At 40.0% G+C, this 20524-nt stretch overlaps 1 protein-coding gene across 5 annotated transcripts in view; it reads left to right on the top strand.

Moving 5' to 3' along the window:
- Positions 1-20274, top strand: part of birc6 (baculoviral IAP repeat containing 6) — a 134993-nt gene extending 114719 nt beyond the window's left edge. For all 5 annotated transcript variants that reach the window (XM_085243020.1, XM_085243021.1, XM_085243022.1 and 2 more), the window contains exons 68-73: positions 750-967; positions 3501-3662; positions 4040-4117; positions 7297-7485; positions 15946-16080; positions 19044-20274. In XM_085243020.1, coding sequence (XP_085099146.1) covers positions 750-967; positions 3501-3662; positions 4040-4117; positions 7297-7485; positions 15946-16080; positions 19044-19223 — 962 coding nt within the window. In that variant the 3' untranslated portion in view covers positions 19224-20274. The remainder of the gene's footprint in view (positions 1-749; positions 968-3500; positions 3663-4039; positions 4118-7296; positions 7486-15945; positions 16081-19043) is intronic.
- The last annotated feature ends 250 nt before the right edge of the window (positions 20275-20524 follow it).

The raw sequence follows: 20524 nt of genomic DNA, 5'->3' as shown, positions 1-20524 counted from the left end.
AAAAGTACAGTCAGATCGGGAGTTAAAAATAAATTCAATGAAGGTACAAGAGACTTGTTGCATAAGGATGTTAATAAAAATTGTGTGCAGTATGTGTCATTTTAGCATTTAACTAAAAAACTGTTTTTCTTTTAAATTTTGTTTTGTTACTAATCCCTGTTATTACCAGTTTATTCACAAGAAGTTCACATTCCTGGCCATAAAGCACAAACATCGATGTCAGATCAGTTGGATCTGAGATCTTAAAAAAAATAATAAATATATTCGCTATGAGACTTGTTACAAGTACTTGTTACAAGTATGCTGACAGTGAGCTAACCTGGGACACACAGAATTCATTAGCCTTTTCTCTGGAAGAGTCCAGAGTTTTTAGTGCTAGCAGGGCTGCTGTGTCCATTTTATTTTATTTATTTATCTTTTTTTGTCATGGTTCTATAGTGTGTGTGTGTTGTATATGTAAGTGAATAAAAATGAATATAAAAGATCTGATTAATTCTGGAATGGAGTATGAGGTTCATAAACTCAGAACAGCAGGTCGATCTTCCTGTAACGGGTAACATACCACGACCACAAACAGTATTTCATCTCCCTTTATTGCTTTAATTATTACCGTGAATTTAGATCGCATTTTATCTGTTTGAATATGGCTTATAAAAGAAAAAAACTCCATTTTCACTTGTGTTTATAATTGGGTTGAGCACAGTAATGCGCTGAACTTATCCTGACCTGTGTGTCTGTTCTCTGTCCAGACACCTTTGAAATGGTATCAGAAGATGAGGATGGAAAGCTGATGTTCAAGGTGAACTACCACTACATGTCTCAGGTGAAGAACGCCAGTGATACAAACAGCGCAGCCAGATCTCGCCGCCTTGCCCAAGAGGCTGTCACTCTGTCCACCTCTCTGCCTCTGTCTGCTTCTTCGAGTGTCTTTGTCCGTTGCGATGAGGAGAGGCTGGATATCATGAAGGTAATAGAGCTTATCCGCTATTTTAGGCTTAGGGCTACAGATTTATAGCAGGCTACGATGACTTCACACTGCATGATAAGAATACAGAGGATACATTGTGTGTTGTAGTAACTGTTTTGATTGAGAATGCACTCTGGGTTTAGTAGAATCCACTCATGTGAGAAGTGGGTGAGTGAATCAACACTCCCAGGATTTTTGTGTGCTGTTTTTCTGTGGTGCTCCTGCCATATGAGTTGTCATCAGCAGCTCTTAGTCATTCCCCTAGTGACATTTGATAAATGGCTCTTACACCGCAAGTTGATTAATGGCAAAGTCTCCTTTGCTAAATGTCAAAATTCTCATCTGTTTAGCTCCATTTTGGCAGGAAAATATTCCAAATAAAGACGCAGCATACTAACAACAAAGCTGACATATGATTAAAACACCGCACACAACAGTGCAACATTGACATTGATTAGTCAAGAAATGCAATGGATGGATGTATATTCTTATCTGTAATCACAAACTGAAGTAAGAAAATATCTTTGACCTCAGTTAACGCCCCTGTTATGCAAACATGTTCAGAATTTACCAAAATTAACTTCCCCCTATAATAGCATGGCCCAAGGAATAGCATGAGCAGAGAGGGACAGTGGCTGATGAGGTGGAAACATCAAGATCTGTGAGGGGTCAGTACATCCTAGTAGCTCACCCCACATCCTTAAATTAATAACCAAACAGCCAACTGCATTTATTCAGCACACTCCAGGTGGCACAGTCAGTTTCAGTCTCAAAATGCTTCCACACCAGATTTACTTGACTTTGGTGGAAAGTGCAATGAAAGTGATGTGCCTGAATGTTCATGTCAAAATAACCTTAATGCATGAGTGGCACCCAGTGCCCTCCAGAAATCTTAGTGTAGCTGCTACGTAATCTCAGTGTTACAAAACCCCTAACACTACTCAAGACCAATGTGGTCGTTTGCACAAGGGTCAGGATGTTCGCATTATGAAAGGAAAACACGTCTACCTTACTTAGGACTAGAATATGCCCGATATAAATTCAGTGAGCACTTCAGTATGTGAATAGAATATCTTATGCAATGCACCTGCATAGATATGTTCACTAGAGGTATTTAGAAGTTCTTAGTCCAGACTTGGTCCAGCAGCACCATACACCTACCTTTAATTGAGGCATTAATTCAAGCACTTGATAGTGAGGTTGAATAATTTTCCAAGAGGAATGATAGAAACTCATAAAAGAAAGATGTGCCAAGGTTGAAAATTCATTCCTAAGATGACTTGAGGTCATTGAACCCAAAGTTGTTCTGAAGTCCTTGATTTCAATAGAATATTTAAATCTTTTATCTGGCCCATTGTTGTAGACTATTTGGTCCCTATACGTACTACTGTAGTGACTTGTGTTGTTCAAGTAGCCAGTATTAAGTAGGTGGGTTTTAGACTGCTAGAGGTGCCCTTGGTTGCCGATTCTGTTTGTAAACTTTTGGACTTAATTTGTGAACTTTAGACAAGGGAAAAAGATTCAGTGGTCTGGGAGTCATGTCATTGCTTTTTGCCAGTGATGTTGTTTAGATAGAACTTTATTAATCCCTCGGGTAGGTTTCTCTGGGAAATTCAGTTTCCAGTAGCAGAACACTGACAGAAATTGCACAGTAAGAAATCAGAATAAAACAAAATTGGTGAAAAAGAGTGTGTGTGTGTGTGTGTGTGTGTGTGTGTGCGCGCATATATTAGGGGTGCAACGATATTCGTATCGATATTGAACCGATTGATACAGTGCTTTCGGTTCGGTACGCATATGTATCGAACAATACAAATGTTTCAATTTATTTTATCAACTTTCCTTCTGACGATGCTGTCTGTGTTGAGCGCTCAGTGGATCTGTGCTCGACAGTGCAGCCTAGGCGGAGTAGTCGAACGCAGATCCACTGAGTGCAGGCAAGCTAGCAATGAAATATACTCATTAATGAGATGTAGCAGCCAAATGGTCTATGGCACAGTATATTGCATAGTGACTGCTTAGTTGTCCCCGTTGTTTGTCAGTGTTATCAGCCAATATCCTTGTTGTTGTGGTAAAGAGAGCTTTAAACATGAAGGCAGGGTTGTTCATTTATTGGGCAGTCAATGTCCCTGCCCTCGTCTGTGTTTATGAACTGTGCTGTGTGAAGCAACTCTAGTTAAACAGCAAGTCTACTCAATATCAATTAGACATTATATTTATGTTTGTTATATTTAGGAAATAAATCAGATTTTGCCACAAATGCTCAGCAGTGAGTACTGTAGTTAGAATTCTCCTCTAATTTTACCCTTTGGCCTGTTTGTAATTACTTTGTTGCAGCTGTGAAACAGCATTAGCTGTGTCTGCGCCATTTCTCCATTAAAACTTTTGCCATTTGCACTTTTGTTAAAATCTAAATTTACTGTTATCAGTACATTCACCTTTCTCCAATTAACCCTCTTTCAGCGTGATAATGACTAAGCTCATAACTAATCTTTGTTTATATTTAAGCTTTCCCTTTTGTTTGTTTTCATAGGTTCTCATCACTGGTCCAGCTGACACACCATATGCCAATGGCTGTTTCGAATTTGATGTTTATTTTCCCCAAGACTATCCCAACTCACCACCTCTGGTCAATCTGGAGACCACTGGCGGACACAGTGTGCGCTTTAACCCAAACCTCTACAATGATGGCAAAGTAAATGTATTTTTTTTCTTCTTTTTAAAATGTGTATTAATTGCAAAATCTGCCAACCAATTCACTGAATTCTCAGAATTTTGGTACTGTAAGTAGAAGAAACAAGCTGTGCAGATAATCTGATTAGATGGTTGAGCACTTTGCTGTGTGTGTGCGTGTGTGTGTGTGTGTGTGTGTGTGTGTGTGTGTGTGTGTTCACTGAAACAAGCTTCAATGAATATCTGAACCACTCTATAGATCAGACAATTTGCCCACATCCCATATTAAGTCTGAGAGAGGGGTAACAAAAATCTACTGGACTTAAATATTGTATGTTTAACATTGGTAATACACATGGATTTTGGCACATAATGTTTTGTTTGTCTTTTATTAATCAGGTTTGTTTAAGTATCCTCAACACATGGCACGGGAGACCAGAAGAGAAATGGAACCCACAGACCTCAAGCTTTTTACAGGTAAGATGGTTTTCCATCATAACAATCACCTGTATCAATGGATCAGCAGGCTTCTGTCTCAGTCTTTGTGTCATAGGCTATAGTTTATTAGGAACCTTGTATTAATGGCCCTGGGGTTCTGACAGCTACCATGAAGGATTCTTTTTAAAGTTCTGTTATTATTTTTCTTTATGACTGTGTGGGTGTTGATAAACCAAACACAAACCACTATCATTTCAGCCTCTGGGTTATGCCTGCTTACACACATCACTCATCTGGAAGTTGCAATCAGTTGGCATGTATGCCCAAGATGCCATCTGTCATTAGACTTGATTTTGTAGACTCTTAATCTGAAATGTTTCTAATTTTAATTTTATTTCTTTTTTTCCCCTTTTCGTTAAACCTTTCTTTGGATGTAGACATAAAGATGCCTCTCTAAAATCAGATGTAGATGAACTGAAAATTCGATATCATTCATTTTGAAATAGGATTAGTAATAAAGGTTGATGGTCTGCATGTCTTTATTTCTTGATGTGTTTGCTTGCTAGAAGAATTTACTGGTGTTTCTTTCATGTGTGTGCATATACCAGTGACAGTATTGTTTCCAGTACTCCTCTTTCAGCATAAAGTTCATAGAGCAGTAATAAATCTGAAAATTAAAATGGTATGGTACCAAACTGATTATTGAAAATTTTCCTGCCAGTGGTGTCATCCAATGCCCTTTTACTGGTCTCTCTGAGAGAACTGGCATTGACAGGCGCAGCAGTGTTCCACAAGCTGAACTTTAGCAACTAAGAACAGTGTGATTACCGCAAGAAACAAAAACAAAAAAGTATGTGCTCAGGGGTTTTTACAGGGGGTCATGTATACATACGACTATATATGGGCTCCATATAAACTGTGAAAATACACATACACACTATTTTGTTGATTTATGATCAAGTAGCCCAGGCCAGGTACCTTTGCAAGATTTGGCCCAGAAATGTTATATCCTAAAGGATCTGTATTGAAACAAAGTGTGTTTTAAAGCTGTTATTCAAGAAAATACAATGATGAGTAATCCACATAAAGACTTATTTTAAGTCTCAAACCTAGCATAGTTATTATTAGCCCTCCTAGTGATGTATCATTAAACATTTTTCACTTTTCTTTAACTGTATATTGTTTGCCATCGATGTCCCAAAATGTATAAAATTAATATTTCTCAATTGGAACCATTAGTTTCTATTTAGGAAAAACGTATTTGGACTTGAATCTCATTGTACAGGGTGGGCCATTTATATGGATGCACCGTGATAAAATGGGAATGGTTGGTGATATTAAAGTCCTGTTTGTGGCACATTAGTATATGTGAGGGGGCAAACTCCTCAAGATGGGTGGTGACCATGGTGGCCATTTAGAAGTCGGCCATCTTGGATACAACCTTTTTTTTTCAATAGGAAGAGGGCCATGTGACACATCAAACTTATTGGTAACGTCACAAGAAAAACAATGGTGTGCTTGGTTTCAATGTAACTTTATTCTTTCATGAGTTATTTACAAGTTTCTGACCACTCATAAAATGTGTTCAATGTGCTGCCCATTGTGTTGGATTGTCAATGCAACCCTCTTCTCCCACTCGTCACACACTGATAGCAACACCGCAGGAGAAATGCCAGCACAGGCATCCAGTATCTGTAGTTTCAGATGCTGCACATCTCGTATCTTCACACCATAGACAAGACAATTGCCTTCAGATGACCCCAAAGATAAAAGTCTAAGGGGGTCAGATCGGGAGACCTTGGGGGCCATTCAACTGGCCCACGACGACCAATCCACTTTCCAGGAAACTGTTCATCTAGGAATGCTCGGACCTGGCACCCATAATGTGGTGGTGCACCATCTTGCTGGAAAAACTCAGGGAACGTGCCAGCTTCAGTGCATAAAGAGGGAAACACATCATCATGTAGCGATTTCAAATATCCAGTGGCCTTGAGGTTTCCATTGATGAAGAATGGACCCACACCAAACCATCACTTTTGTTGTTCCAACAGTCTTGGAGGGATCGTGGGAGATGGATGGTCTCGTAGGGTGTCTTGCATTGAAATCTGCTGCAATGACCCGGTTACTGCGTTCACCAGATATCAACACAATTTCGATCCGCTCCAAGATCCAAGATGGCCGACTTCTAAATGGCCACCATGGTCACCACCCATCTTGAGGAGTTTGCCCCCTCACATATACTAATGTGCCACAAACAGGACTTTAATATCACCAACCATTCCCATGTTATTACAGTGTGTGTGTCAGTACAGTTGTCTGGACTTTGCTGAAGCCTAGATTTTGTTTATTTCAAGCTAAATAATTATCTTACTCTTGTAATTTCTTGTGTTAAATTCAGTCTGCTACATTGTCTATGGATAAATACATATGTCCCTAAACATGAAATGTTAACACATCCCTCAGATCATTATTTGACTGAGACAAAGATAAGTGGAAGAGAATGAATCGATGAATGGATGATGTCTTTTGATTCTAATGTGTGATCAATATTGGAAATTATGTTGAAAAAGGAGACCGGAGTTGGCTCGAATAAAGTGGTCATCATCTGGAGTGGATTTTGGCTCTGAAATTAGGCAGCCCAGTTTAAGAGGAGCAGACTGTATCAATTGAAGGTCATTGGTATCAACTTGATGGAGCATTTTCAAGTTCATCCAGCTCCACAGTGGCTCAGGCCAGCAGGCAGGCCTCCAATCACAACATCGTCATTGTTGGTTATGTAGTGGCTTGGAACAGACAGAGCAATGCAGGAAGATGTCCTTAGTCTCCTTGAGACAGGCCGAGGCATTAATGGAGCTGTTAATAAAGATATATTGAAGGCTGTATTTTTATGGGGCCAAAACATCCCTTGCTTTTGTCAGACTCTTAAGTGTACACCATTGCCAAGATCAATTCATATGTTGAGGACACTGAGGGGATTTCAGGCTCATTTTGTCAGTGTATCAGGATTATACCTAACTTGGTTGTAAGTCTTAAAATGTGTTTGTTTGTTTTTTGGTTTTTTTTCTTCCTAGCTTATCTGGAAGCTGCACTAAGCTATTATTACTGTTATTGTTGTTATTATTATTATTATTATTATTATTATTATTATTAATGCCTGCAATTGAAATCCTGAATCACATTTTCCATTTTTCCCATATTTCCTTTAATTTGCAAACCAGGTGCTAGTGTCAGTGCAGTCCCTTATCCTGGTGGCTGAGCCTTACTTCAATGAGCCAGGGTATGAACGATCTAGAGGAACTCCCAGTGGCACCCAGAGCTCTCGGGAATACGACGGCAACATCCGACAGGCCACTGTCAAGTGGGCCATGCTGGAGCAAATGCGCAACCCTTCTCCATGCTTTAAAGAGGTAGGGACCATTGTTTTTTACACTTAAACCTTGTTCTTCAATTTGCTTTTAAAAAAAAAAAAAATCCTTCTGGTAGAAAACAACACAAAAACTGGACCCAGGTGAGTGTCGACTTTGATGTTGTTTGGATGATCAGTTGTCATATTTTCTTGTTTTTAACACCAAGCTAAAAATCACAACTAATTCTCAAAACCTAACTCTACCCTGAACCCAGTTCTAGCCGCTAATATTGAATAACGTGAAAACTGCTGGCTGACACCAGATCCAAAGATTTCTCCCCAGACCCAGGCCCCTTAACGTTTGTAGACTTGGACTCAGTTTGAGTATTAACCCTGGTATTCACATCAATGTACTGAGCAACTACTTTAACCCAGACAGCTTAATTTACTTTTTGATCTCGTGCTTCTATTTATTATTATGTATTTTTATACTAAGTCTTATTTTTCCTTTATACTTCTGTAGTCAATACAACATTTTGGATGATTCATCCTCGTAGTAGATTGGTTACATGCCTCTCAGCATCACATTTGAAAACCGAAAACAAAACCTCTCTTCCCCAAGAGCCATTTAAAAACAAATAAGTAAATAAATTCCTTTCACAAGAATTTCTTGGTGGATCGCAGCATCTGGAGGTGGGCCTGCCTCTCCTCCCCCCTCTCTCCCTCACAGTTTTTTGATTTCCTTGCAATGTTTTAAATGGCCTGTGGTGAGACAGACAGTGCAGGGGAGGATAACAATCTTTCAACCTGCTCATCCAAAGCAGGCTCATTCAGAAATGTCAGGAAAGCAAAATGAAGGAAGAGGAGTGCTTTAGAGATGAAAATGAGAAAGGGAGAAATGAACAGAGGGAGAAAAGGAAAAAAATCCCATCATCATGATGACACTACATGAGAAAAACAGACTAAATGGAACAAATCTAAATAAATATATGGCAGGCGACCACACATTTTACCTTATACTTTACTAACATAAAAATTTCTTGCTTGAGGAAATGTGGAATAAATGTTAGTCATGAATGGGATGGACATAACGATACTGATAATGAACAATCTGTTCAGAATGTTAGGATTGGAATCCTGTTTTATTTTCCCGTCTCAGGAGAAGAAATATAAGAAATTCAGAAATGATGTTTGTGCTTTTTTTCTGCTTTATAAAGAATGAAAACTGTTAGAAATGTCCCTGACCTGTATATTCAAGTTGAAGTTCATACAAAAAATGCATTAAACATATTCAGAATTTCTTCATTCGAGTAAAAGCCAAATTGTCTCCAGTTGAATTTGTTTTTAAAAAAATACCTGGACCAATTTCACTAAATGGTTTAGAGAGGCAGAGCATGATGAAGAGAGAACACATTACATTTTGTTGTTGATGTTAAAAGGACATCCTCTGAATGCCCTTCTAGTAAGAATGATTAGAGCTAGCAATGAGCTTTCAGCTTTAAAGATGCATTTCTCTCCTTTGGTAAATGTTCAGGATAATTGGACATCATTGGACAGACCAGAGGCTTGGTGTTTATTCATCGTTTGGCGGGTCCATTAACCTGAGCAGTATGAGTTGAGAAATCACACATTCTGCCTGTTAATGCATCATACAAAAATTACATACCACACAGTAAACCAATTCCATCCATCCCTTGTGCCCTCTGCTCTGTCAAGAGTGTCACTGTGTGTGAAGTCACACTTGCCAGGTGCCAAAAAATTGTATAGAAGTGGCAAGCTTTGGGACACACTAGCCATTTCTCTGGCAGAAATACAATCTTCAAATTCAACATCTCAAATAATTTATACTGCCATCAGTTGGATCTATTGAGATTGTATCCATCATATGTTCCTTGTCATTTTCATTCAGGTGTTTCCAATATGCTTCAATTGCCTAATATTCTTTTGACGTTGTTCTTTCTTCTTCTTTTATCATTAGAATTTATAACAATAAAAAGAAGATTTTCAGGCATTTCTTAACAACATGCACGAGCTAAAGCTTTCTAACCAAGTAGTTTATTCCATATGTTTCTTCCATAAAAGATGTGTTCCATCTTCAGAGTGTAGGTTTTAAGTACAAGCTTAGTGTTGGAGGGTTTTATTACCATCCTACCACTTAAGGCTATTTGGATTGTAATGGCTTAATCTGGCAGACCCTCTAGATGAATATTACACCACTAATCAGTATGCAGTAGGCATAACAACGACCACTGATTGGTTTGACTAACTTGCTAAATTAATGTTAATTACCTGTGGCATATCTGGTGGAGTCAGCATCACCCTGGTTTGAAGTTTCACATTGTTAATAGACTCAGTGCAGGTTTACAAAACTCTTTGTCATATTGAAATTTTAATTTAGAAAAAGTTGTTCAAGCCCAATTTGAGTAACATTACCATAGAATACATCTGCTACAAGAAAAACATGTTTCGGTTTGAGAGTGCACAGGAAAGAGAGTAGAAGACATGCCAAAAAGACCAACGTGGGACCCTTCACCGGCATTTTAGTAAATGAGTCGTCTTCTCAACTGGGTGAGCTGTACCAGTACCCAGTACTCATCTTTTTTTTTTTTAATCAAATGGCCAGAAAGACAGAAAATACCTTGTACTCACATAAAGTAACACTTATGACTATGGAAATGCTTATGTACACAGTCATCCAGCAAACATGCCCAAAGATTTGACTTTTAGAAAACTGTACTGTATAAAATCAATGATGTTTTTTTGTTGTTGTTATGTTTGTTTGTTTATTTATTTTTATACCTGACAACATCCTCTGTCACATCAACCCTCTGAATGTCCTCCTACAATACAATAATCCATACATTCCTCTTTTCTTCCTGCTCGCAGCTCTGTCTTCTACATCCTTTGTCCAGTATATCCACAGTCTCTCGTCTATACATGTCCAAACCATCACTATAATCTCACCCTTGGCTTTGTCTCCAACACACTCAACCTGATATGCCTCTGATATGCTCATCTTTAATCTTGTACATCCTGGTCACTCCAGATGGAAATCTTAGGCTCTTCACTTCTGCCACCTCCAGCTTGGCCTCCTGTCTTTTTGTTAGTGCCACGGTTTCTAAGCCATAGACCATGTAGGTCTCACTACAGTCTGTCCTCCTGTCACAAATCACCCCTGACACTTATTCACAGTGTATTCTGTTGTGTTTCTGCTGACTTTCATTCCTCTCTAGGGTCTCATGCACTTGCTCCCTATGTCCACTACAGATCACAATGTCATCTGCAAACATAATTGTCCACAGACACTCTGCTCAGGCAGACCTCATTTATCATCACTGCAAACAAGAGGAGACCCATCTCTGATGTAATCCCCAAGTTCCTCTCTTGGCATTCTTTCCACAGACCCAGTGCAACCCCTTCTGACATTCTGTTTACTTCCACCTTCTCTGTACTTCTCCATCAAAACTCTCAAATACCATGTTTAACGTGTTCTCTGCATGAAGCCATACTTTTGCTCACCAGTTGTTACTTATCTTCTCAACCTAGCTTCACCAACTCTTTCCCATACCTTCTTGGTATGGCTCATCAATTTTATCATTCTAGTTACTACAACTCTGCACATCACCCTCATTCTTGAAAGTCAGCATCATCATACTTCTTCTCCATTCCACAGGTATCTTCTCAGTCTCCAAAATTGTTAAACAGTATGGTTTAAAAAATCTTCTGCCTTTTGTTCCTAGACCTCTTCATTCCTGCACAGGTATATCACTATGACCAACTGCCTTTCCTCTCCATGTTCTTCACAGAGTCCCAGGAAATCAGGAAATTATGTTGCAGGACATAATTGGCATGTATCCACAATCAATGTTGCTTGTATTCTAGTGACATTTAAAGGCGAAACAGTAGAAACCCCTCTGGCCTTTATACAGAAGTAAATGCTCAAATTAAATGTAAAAAATGAATCTGTGACATCTAGTAGGTGAAATGGAGTATTGGAGCAAAAGATATTGAGGAGACATAAGTAGGACTTGACAATGCCACCCAGCTGAGCAATAACACACGTTAGGCGCAAGGAAATTTAATGAAGCTTGGTGAGGTACTCCCATGTGCTTTTCTCACCACTGGCCTTTTAGCACCTTCATGTCCTCAGCTGAGGCAGACATTGACACAGAGTGTTCCAGCTGGTTGACTGGAGGTTTGACTCTCATGCATTGAAGCACAAACTGGGATTTATCAGAATGCTACAACACAGAGTTAACACTATCCCCAGGCTAACAGAAGAATATCTTATCAAAAAAGCCCTGAGTAAAGGTTGTTATTCCACCTTTGTCACAGCTATGACGATACCTAAAAATAATCCAGGCAATCCAGGACAGGAGAACGACAACCACTGCCTAAACCAAGACTATTAGCGATCCCTTATGTGTCAGGAATATTGGGATGTCTTTTTTTTTTCTCTTCAAAACACATCTCTGTGGCTTTTAAACCCTAAAGCACACATCACCAAACTTTAGTCCAACCCAAGGATCTGGTGCTCCAGCACAAAGTAATATAGTGAATTAAACATGCAGGAACCAAACAACCTCTGGCTAAGCAGGTGGCACAACTCAGATGAGCTACCTCACCACGCAAGCGTACCATAATCTGTTTACACCTTACAGGCCAGTGGTCATTGTTTCAGTGATGATGTGCACATTCTGAACAGGGAGGAATGCTCATTTGAGCAGGGAGTCGAGTCCATTTATGTGAAAAGAGGACAACCATATGTGAATTGAAGAGCGAGACTCGTGTCAGTCATTGACTAGCGACCTTGTAAAACTCCTCTTTGGTGCTGAAGATGCAGTAGTGTATTCTGACACGGTGGTCTCAGCTGCAGCTCAGCTGATCTGTCTTGAGACAGATTCTGTCGCGTCTCTAACTTGCCTAAGTACAACATGTCATTTCTCGTACAGGATAACCTTCAGCACCTAGATTCCTGACATAGGAAGGTGACACTTTGATGAGTGGGATGAGAGGAATCCTCACAATCAACTGCCTTCATGGTTGAGCACAGATATAATTACTGGAAACCTTCCTTGTTGCATTATTTTTGTCTAAATAGTAGCGATATATTTCACATGCATGTGAAGTGTTGTGGTGTTTGCCCTACAGATTCATCAGAAGCCTACATATTGCTACATACAGTGGGGCAGAAAAGTATTTAGTCAGCCACCGATTGTGCAAGTTCGCCCACTTAAAATGATGACAGAGGTCAGTAATTTGCACCAGAGGTACACTTCAACTGTGAGAGACAGAATGTGAAAAAAAAATCCATGAATTCACATGGTAGGATTTGTAAAGAATTTATTCGTAAATCAGGGTGGAAAATAAGTATTTGGTCACCTCAAACAAGGAAAATCTCTGGCTCTCACAGACCTGTAACGTCTTCTGTAAGAAGCTTTTCTGTCCCCCACTCGTTACCTGTATGAATGGCACCTGTTTGAACTCATCATCTGTATAAAAGACACCTGTCCACAGCCTCAAACAGTCAGACTCCAAACTCCGCCATGGCCAAGACCAAAGAGCTTTCGAAGGACACCAGGAAAAGTATTGTAGACCTGCACCAGACTGGGAAGAGTGAATCTACAATAGGCAAGCAGCTTGGTGTGAAAAAATCAACTGTGGGAGCAATCATCAGAAAATGGAAGACATACAAGACCACTGATAATCTCCCTCGATCTGGGGCTCCACGCAAGATCTCATCCCGTGGGGTCAAAATGATCATGAGAACGGTGAGCAAAGATCCCAGAACCACACGGGGGGACCTGGTGAATGACCTGCAGAGAGCTGGGACCAAAGTAACAAAGGTCACCATCAGTAACACACTACAACGGCAGGGAATCAAATCCCGCAGTGCCAGACGTGTTCCGCTGCTGAAGCCAGTGCATGTCCAGGCCCGTCTGAAGTTTGCCAGAGAGCACATGGATGATACAGCAGAGGATTGGGAGAATGTCATGTGGTCAGATGAAACCAAAGTAGAACTTTTTGGTATAAACTCAACTCGTCGTGTTTGGAGGAAGAAGAATACTGAGTTGCATCCCAAGAACACCATACCTACTGTGAAGCATGGGGGTGGAAACATCATGCTATGGGGCTGTTTTTCTGCCAAGGGGACAGGACGACTGATCCGTGTTAAGGACAGAATGAATGGGGCCATGTATCGTGAGATTTTGAGCCAAAACCTCCTTCCATCAGTGAGAACTTTGAAGATGAAACGAGGCTGGGTCTTCCAACATGACAATGATCCAAAACACAACGCCCGGGCAACAAAGGAGTGGCTCCGTAAGAAGCATTTGAAAGTCCTGGAGTGGCCTAGCCAGTCTCCAGACCTCAACCACATAGAAAATCTGTGGCGGGAGTTGAAAGTCCGTGTTGCTCGGCGACAGCCCCAAAACATCACTGCTCTCGAGAAGATCTGCATGGAGGAATGGGCCAAAATACCAGCTACTGTGTGTGCAAACCTGGTAAAGACCTATAGTAAACGTTTGACCTCTGTTATTGCCAACAAAGGTTATGTTACAAAGTATTGAGTTGTATTTTTGTTATTGACCAAATACTTATTTTCCACCCTGATTTACGAATAAATTCTTTACAAATCCTACCATGTGGATTCATGGATTTTTTTTTCACATTCTGTCTCTCACAGTTGAAGTGTACCTCTGGTGCAAATTACTGACCACTGTCATCATTTTAAGTGGGGGAACTTGCACAATCGGTGGCTGACTAAATACTTTTTTGCCTCACTGTATCCACGTTTGCTGTTCTGACTAAGCTAGAAACAGCTCCACTATTCTCCAGCCCTGTCATCAGCTTCTTGCATGTATCAAGCATCTTGGCCTTGTTTTGAACACTGCTGCCTCCTCATCACAGAAAATGTCTTCTAAAGCTGTGATTACCATATGAGCTCAGCATGTCAATCAAATACTGCTTGAGCCAGAGTCTCTGAAAAATTCTCTCTACATTTGATTTTATGGAAACAATTGATTTGCTTAGTTGAGAAAGTTGCCTGCGTGCTGTAGACCTCCTTGCCAGCAGTTGGTGTATTTGTACTAATAGTATACTTATCTTACCAAAAAATGTTGTTTGTGCTGCCAGTATCAGTGACTGAGACAGCACAATCTATTAATTTAGGGTTTCTTCTACCAAGAACATTATATTTCTTATCATGGGGCTGAATCACAGTAGCTCATACTCTGGACATTTTAGTCAGTTAGCCAATAAAGACAGTGAACACTGGGTGAGAATCATTTGAACATATTCAATGGGAAATGTTTTTTTGTGACCTTGTGAGAAAACTATAATCTCCCATCTACAAATGTCTTGAATATTTAAAGCTTGTGCGGTGTTTATTTGCATGGAGTTCATATTGATAGCATCTCATTCACCACATAACCAGTAAACCAGTAAAAATCTGCATATTGTGGTTTTGGAGGTAATACTGTCGTCACTCTCCTACCACCAATTTTGTTGAGCTGTGTAAATGTAAAAGTTCTAATGGCATAGGTAATATTTGATTTTTGGCACAAGAATGTTTGAGAGTCCAGTGTTGTGACTTACTATTTATAGAGTACATGCTTGAATTATGGAGCAGCAGGTTGTCAGGTGTAGTTAACATGGGGTTGGATGTTAAAACATTGATGTGTGTCTGTTGAGGACAAAGAGAATGCCTGTGAAGTATGCTTGTGTAGATGTATAATATTACAGCATATGTTAAATTTACAATTTTAAAAAGAATCACTAAATTATGGCAAAGTACATTATCTGCATCAAAAATAGGGTGAAGTACTATTAGAAAGTACTTGATTAGAAAACTATTAGAAATTGTATCTATATGGAATATATACATTTTCCAACAATATTCTTGATATTTGGTATTTGGTTTGCCTAAAACAGATAAGAGAAGAAATACTAAAGTTATACCATTTGAGCAGAAAAGATGGAATTGAGATGGAGAGGAGGGAGTTGTAGAAAGGAAAGATGGATTAAAGCATTCCCTAAACCCCCTCTGCTGCCTGTTCTGCTTTTTGTTTCTAATAAACAGCAAATCAGCAGCCACCATGATAACTCATCCCCTCCCTCCAATAGCAACAAATAGCAGCTACAGACACATCTAGCACCGCACTCCCTGCATACTGATAGCACAGCCATGGCGACTGTTGCTAGGAAGTTGACTGTAGGGGCAGGGAAGCAAGAGACTTGGGTGTAGATGGCTGACATCAAGCAGTGTTGCACAAATAATATCAGCCTGACTCTTGAGACTAGAGTGTGCCTCGTTTGTGGAGGAATGCGTTGTTTCAGTTATGTGTTAGAACCTGGGTAGCTATCAGTAGGTTGGAGTCCTGTTTGTTTGTTTGTTTGTTTTTTATTTCTTAATGTGCTAAATGTTTTTAATGTTTCTGTAAACATACACGGCAGAGCCAGTGACAGTTTCATAACAAAGTTTATTCTCTTTTGAATAAATGGTGTTGTTGTGTGTTTGCAGGTGATCCATAAACACTTCTACCTGAAGAGAACAGAGATCATGTCTCAGTGTGAGGAGTGGATCGCTGACATCCAGCAGTACAGCAGCGACAAGAGGGTCGGCCGCACCATGTCCCATCATGCTGCTGCTTTAAAGGTAAAGATATTGCCAGTACTTACATAGTTCTTTTCTACTTTGGGTACTCAAAACATCTATCGTTTCTACTATAATCCATCCATGCAAGACTTTATTCCATGCCTTTAAGTGTCCCAAGGGCGCTTGGATATGCAGACTAGTGGAAGAGCAGCAGCTCTTTAATTTGTGGATGGCCAGCTCTTTTTATGTGAATCCTGAAGTGTGTTGACGTTTAATACAATATTTGTTTAATTTTGCTGTCAGTTACTGAATTTAGTCTCATCCACTTTGGTTTAGTTCACCTTTTAACACTGCAAACTTTGGCAAGTGACCTATCAGAACATGATAATCCAGCAGAACAGTAATGATGTCAGTGAGGAAATTGCTGCTAATAAACACCCAAACCTCAAAATGTTTAAAATGATAAAGATCTTCACTTTCACTTCAATTGTATGCTTGAGTTTCTCCGTACATCATGATGACGATATGTCCGCCACATATATACACTTCCTTTTGCGCTCCCCTGAAATCTAGGGTCGATCAAGGAACAGTATGATTTTGTGACTTTACATTCAGAAGGAGAATCCTGATATAATAAGAGACTGACAAACATCCTGGTTACAGATTTTTTTGACCACTTTTTTGCTGTTGTACACTGATTTCACACTCTGTTGGATGATGCCAGGCCTTGTGTTTCAGATATGAAGCTTTACAGAGTTAGCTAGCCAGCAGCAGTGCATGTAAGCGCGCTCCTGCATGTCGCACTAATAAGCAGTGAGCTACCTGCAGGGGACAGGGACTCGGCCGGCCTAATTCCTGTCCCCACCTGACTTCCTTTTGAGACAAACAGGAGTTTCTAACACACACAAAGTAACACTGTAACCCCCACCCGCAAACTGAGGCTGCACATAACAAGTCCTTTCTCTAAATAACAATGAGCTCTATTTAATAAGAAGCTTCCATGGCTGAAAATGACAGGTTCTGCTTCATTTTCTGCCTTTATTTTGTAGTATAGCAAGAAAAGAAAGGTTACAGCAACACTAATACACTGTTATCTGAAAACTGACTGATATTGAATTGGCATTATGTATTGTTTAGATTTACAGATACATCTATATGTTAAAGCTTTGTTTAGGGGCAGTGTTACAAATATGTTTTGAGCTGCTTATCATTTATGTACTTGTTGATTCTATAGCTTAGCCCCTGCTGCAGAGAGGACACAAGTCAGAGCTTCTTTGTAGTGAAATAGATTTTAAAAGATATTCGAAAGTAATAAAGTCCTTACTACAGTCATTGATCATGCTTTTTGTGCATTTCCACTCATTTTTGTTTCCTTTTTTCACATTTCTTTGTCTTCATTTGTCCTTCTCTATTGCTGTGGCTTCCTCCTTTGTTGAATACTGTTTCCTGTACTGCTGTAACAATTACTATTTTTCCTTCGCAACTTGTTTTCTGCCATAATGACTGTTAAACCGGGATTATACTCTGTTGAGGTCACGGACAGGTGGTGACACAAAGCATGGGTACTTGTTACTAATATAGGCAGTTGAAGTCTGCTTTAAGTACCCGTGTGGAGTTGGTGCAATATAATCTAAATTCTCTGCGGTCACAGAAACACTGGCCGGTTCAGAGACGATTGCTCAATTTCTAAAGACAAAATTTATGTAAGTCAGACCCAAGTGGACCCTAGCTGACTCGCAGACATGTAAACTATAAAATGTACATGGAGCTTAGTTCACGGTGATCAGATTCACTCCAGCCAGACTTGCTGCACACTTGGTCTGGGTGTCATAGCTCAGACAAAGCATCTCCCACTCTGTATTTTGTGAATCTCTGAGCTCCGATTTGATATATCACTAAAATAACAGAAAGGACCAGCCAAATCACACTTTTGCCTCCCCAGCCCATTCACTCTATGTGCCACAAGTTACAAGAGGTAGTTATAAAAGGTCCATGGCAAGTCGAAATGACAGCAGATCATGCTGCAGACCAGCAATTGTAATGTGGTGACAGCAGTGAGCATAAACGGGTCATTATGCTTATCTTTTACTTGGCGTGAGCAATCCACTTCATCATTGACACAAGTAAAGCTGTTGCTCGTTTTTTTTTTTTTTGCATTTGCATTTGCTGTTCTTCCTCTGTGGTGTTTTTGCTATAACCACCACAGAATTATAGTAATATCTTGAAATCTGCTTCCCGAAACCCCATTCTGAGCCGTCTGCTGCTCCGGTGCGCCAGCTGGAGCATAATGGCCTGACTTCAGGCCCGTCAGTGGTGGTAATGAGTTTGTCATTTTCACGATGACAAGAATACCCAGCTTTCCCTAAACACAAAAATATTTGTCTGTTGAAAGATGCGAGTTATTTGTTTCCAAGTGAAAGCAAAATGGCAGCAAAAAACTCTGATGTGAACATAGTTTTTAAAAACTGTTCAGCAGGTTAAATGTTTGTTTGCCCACCCAGATGGTTAGAGAAGGAGTCTGTTGATAGTGTCTGGTGGTACTTAACCTTTCCAGAAACTAAGACAGATGTTTAACAATGAGAGGCACAGTCTCAGCCCACTTGAAAATACTGATTTGCAGATATTTACCATGTTAGCCAACTAGCACCAACTCAGAGCAGCTGATGCCGTAAGGAGTGGTACTGCAGTTTTCTGTGTCCCCACAGATACTAGCATGGCAAAAACCCATTAGAACATTGGTCCCTCCCTGGTGTACAACTTTAGTGGCAGTTTATTGGAAAAGTCTCCTTCTCAATATTTTCAGTACCAAGACTCGGGTATCATTTTTTCATCATTGTCCTCTTTCAACGTAAATAGGAATGTCACGATTTGTTGTTCGGGTTTGTTTCGCTGTTAAATTTTGTCCCAAATGGTTTCAAAATTGTTACAATAGCCACCTTTGAACTCTTCACGTGAGACGTGGGAAAACAAATTAAGGCCAAAGAAGTAACCAGGATTCTAACACTAATTCATCTCTTGTGCAGAGACACACAGCTCAGCTCAGAGAGGAGCTCCTGAAGCTGCCCTGCCCTGACGGACTGGAGCCCGACGGTGATGAGTTTACAGAGAAGAGCAGCGCCCTCATCCTCAAAGAGCTACCCAGTCAGGACACAGAAAAGCCCGGTGGCAGTCAGGACAGCCACTGCAGTGAGGGCCAGCTATGAGCCCTTCCCACCTGCCCCCTTCCTTACCCTTCCAGCATCTCCAGCCCTTACCCTCCTCTTCCTTATCATCTTCCTCCTCTTTCATAGACTTGGTGGCTTCAGAGCACGAGCCATCACTTTGTCCATATTTGTATGTAAAGGTCTAACTAGAATAGCAGAGAACGAGGGGACGCGAAGGCGACAAGAGGAACTCTGATCTATGCTACGCCTTTATTAAAGAGTTGACAGAAACTTTTATTTACCTGTAAAGGAGTGTAAACATTTTGTGCTTTTTCCAATTGTGAAATAACCACTGATTGGTATGTTATTAAACTTGTTTATGTATACACGGCAGAGGAAGATTACAGATTATATAAGGGAACTACCTTAAGAGAAGAATGTTTACTGAATGTTCGTTTCCTTTTTTTTTTTTTGGACTGTTAGAGCAAGAACAGTTGTAACCAAGGATGTACTGGTCTTTAAGGATCCTAAAAAAACACAAAAAAACGCACACACAGGTAACACAATCCGAGATTTTTAAAAAAGCCCCTCTGCTCATGCTCGTCTGCGTTCTCTAGGATCATATCCACTTGAATAAGGTTCAGATGGACATTCTTAAATGCTATGTTATCACTTTTACAGGCTCCAAATTAAAAGCACCATGCTCTGGATAAACATTTGTTGCCTCTCAGAACTCCTCCATGACCGCTTTCCATCGACATGACTGTAGATCACAGCAAGACTGCGTCAGAGCCACAGGGGCAATGTACTTTGAAGGCTTTTGCATGTGTATGTGTGTTTTCTGTGCGTGTGCAACAATCCCCAGTGAGATACAAAGCTGTGATGTGCCTTTGATCTACACCATACCACCAAATGCTCCCAACTGATTTTACTGATTTCTTTTGCTATTTCTACAAAATTAAGAATATTCTGCTCCATTGACATAAAAGAAACTTCTTTGATCTTTTTTATGTTGAACTCCAGTGAACAAAAAATGCACTTTCTATTTTACTCACTCTTTAGGGCAGTCACATTCTCCTTTTGCTAGGACATTAAATGGAGCTTGAAAGTATGTGACTGACTGAATGCTTTTTTTTTTTTCCTCTGTATTTCCCAGTGCCTGATTTAGAAAGCGTGTTGGGGGAAAACAACTGGAGACCATGTCGAACAGGGAGACTGAGATTCTCAGAACATTTTATGAAAACTTGGGGATTTGAGTAGCTTACTCAGGAAAACCTGGGCTGAGATCCAAAAAGCAGGAATTTAGAGAAGAATTTTCAAATGAAACCTCCAGTTCTTCTCTACTAGGGTATCTTTGCCTA

The sequence above is a fragment of the Mchenga conophoros genome, linkage group LG13 (assembly GCF_057382185.1).
Source record: "Mchenga conophoros isolate Kocher_MC1m ecotype Shallow Benthic linkage group LG13, M_conophoros_male_GT1.1, whole genome shotgun sequence".
Classification (NCBI taxonomy): domain Eukaryota; kingdom Metazoa; phylum Chordata; class Actinopteri; order Cichliformes; family Cichlidae; genus Mchenga; species Mchenga conophoros.
Note: the sequence above shows the minus strand (reverse complement) of the source record. Positions and strands in the feature narration are given on the sequence as shown.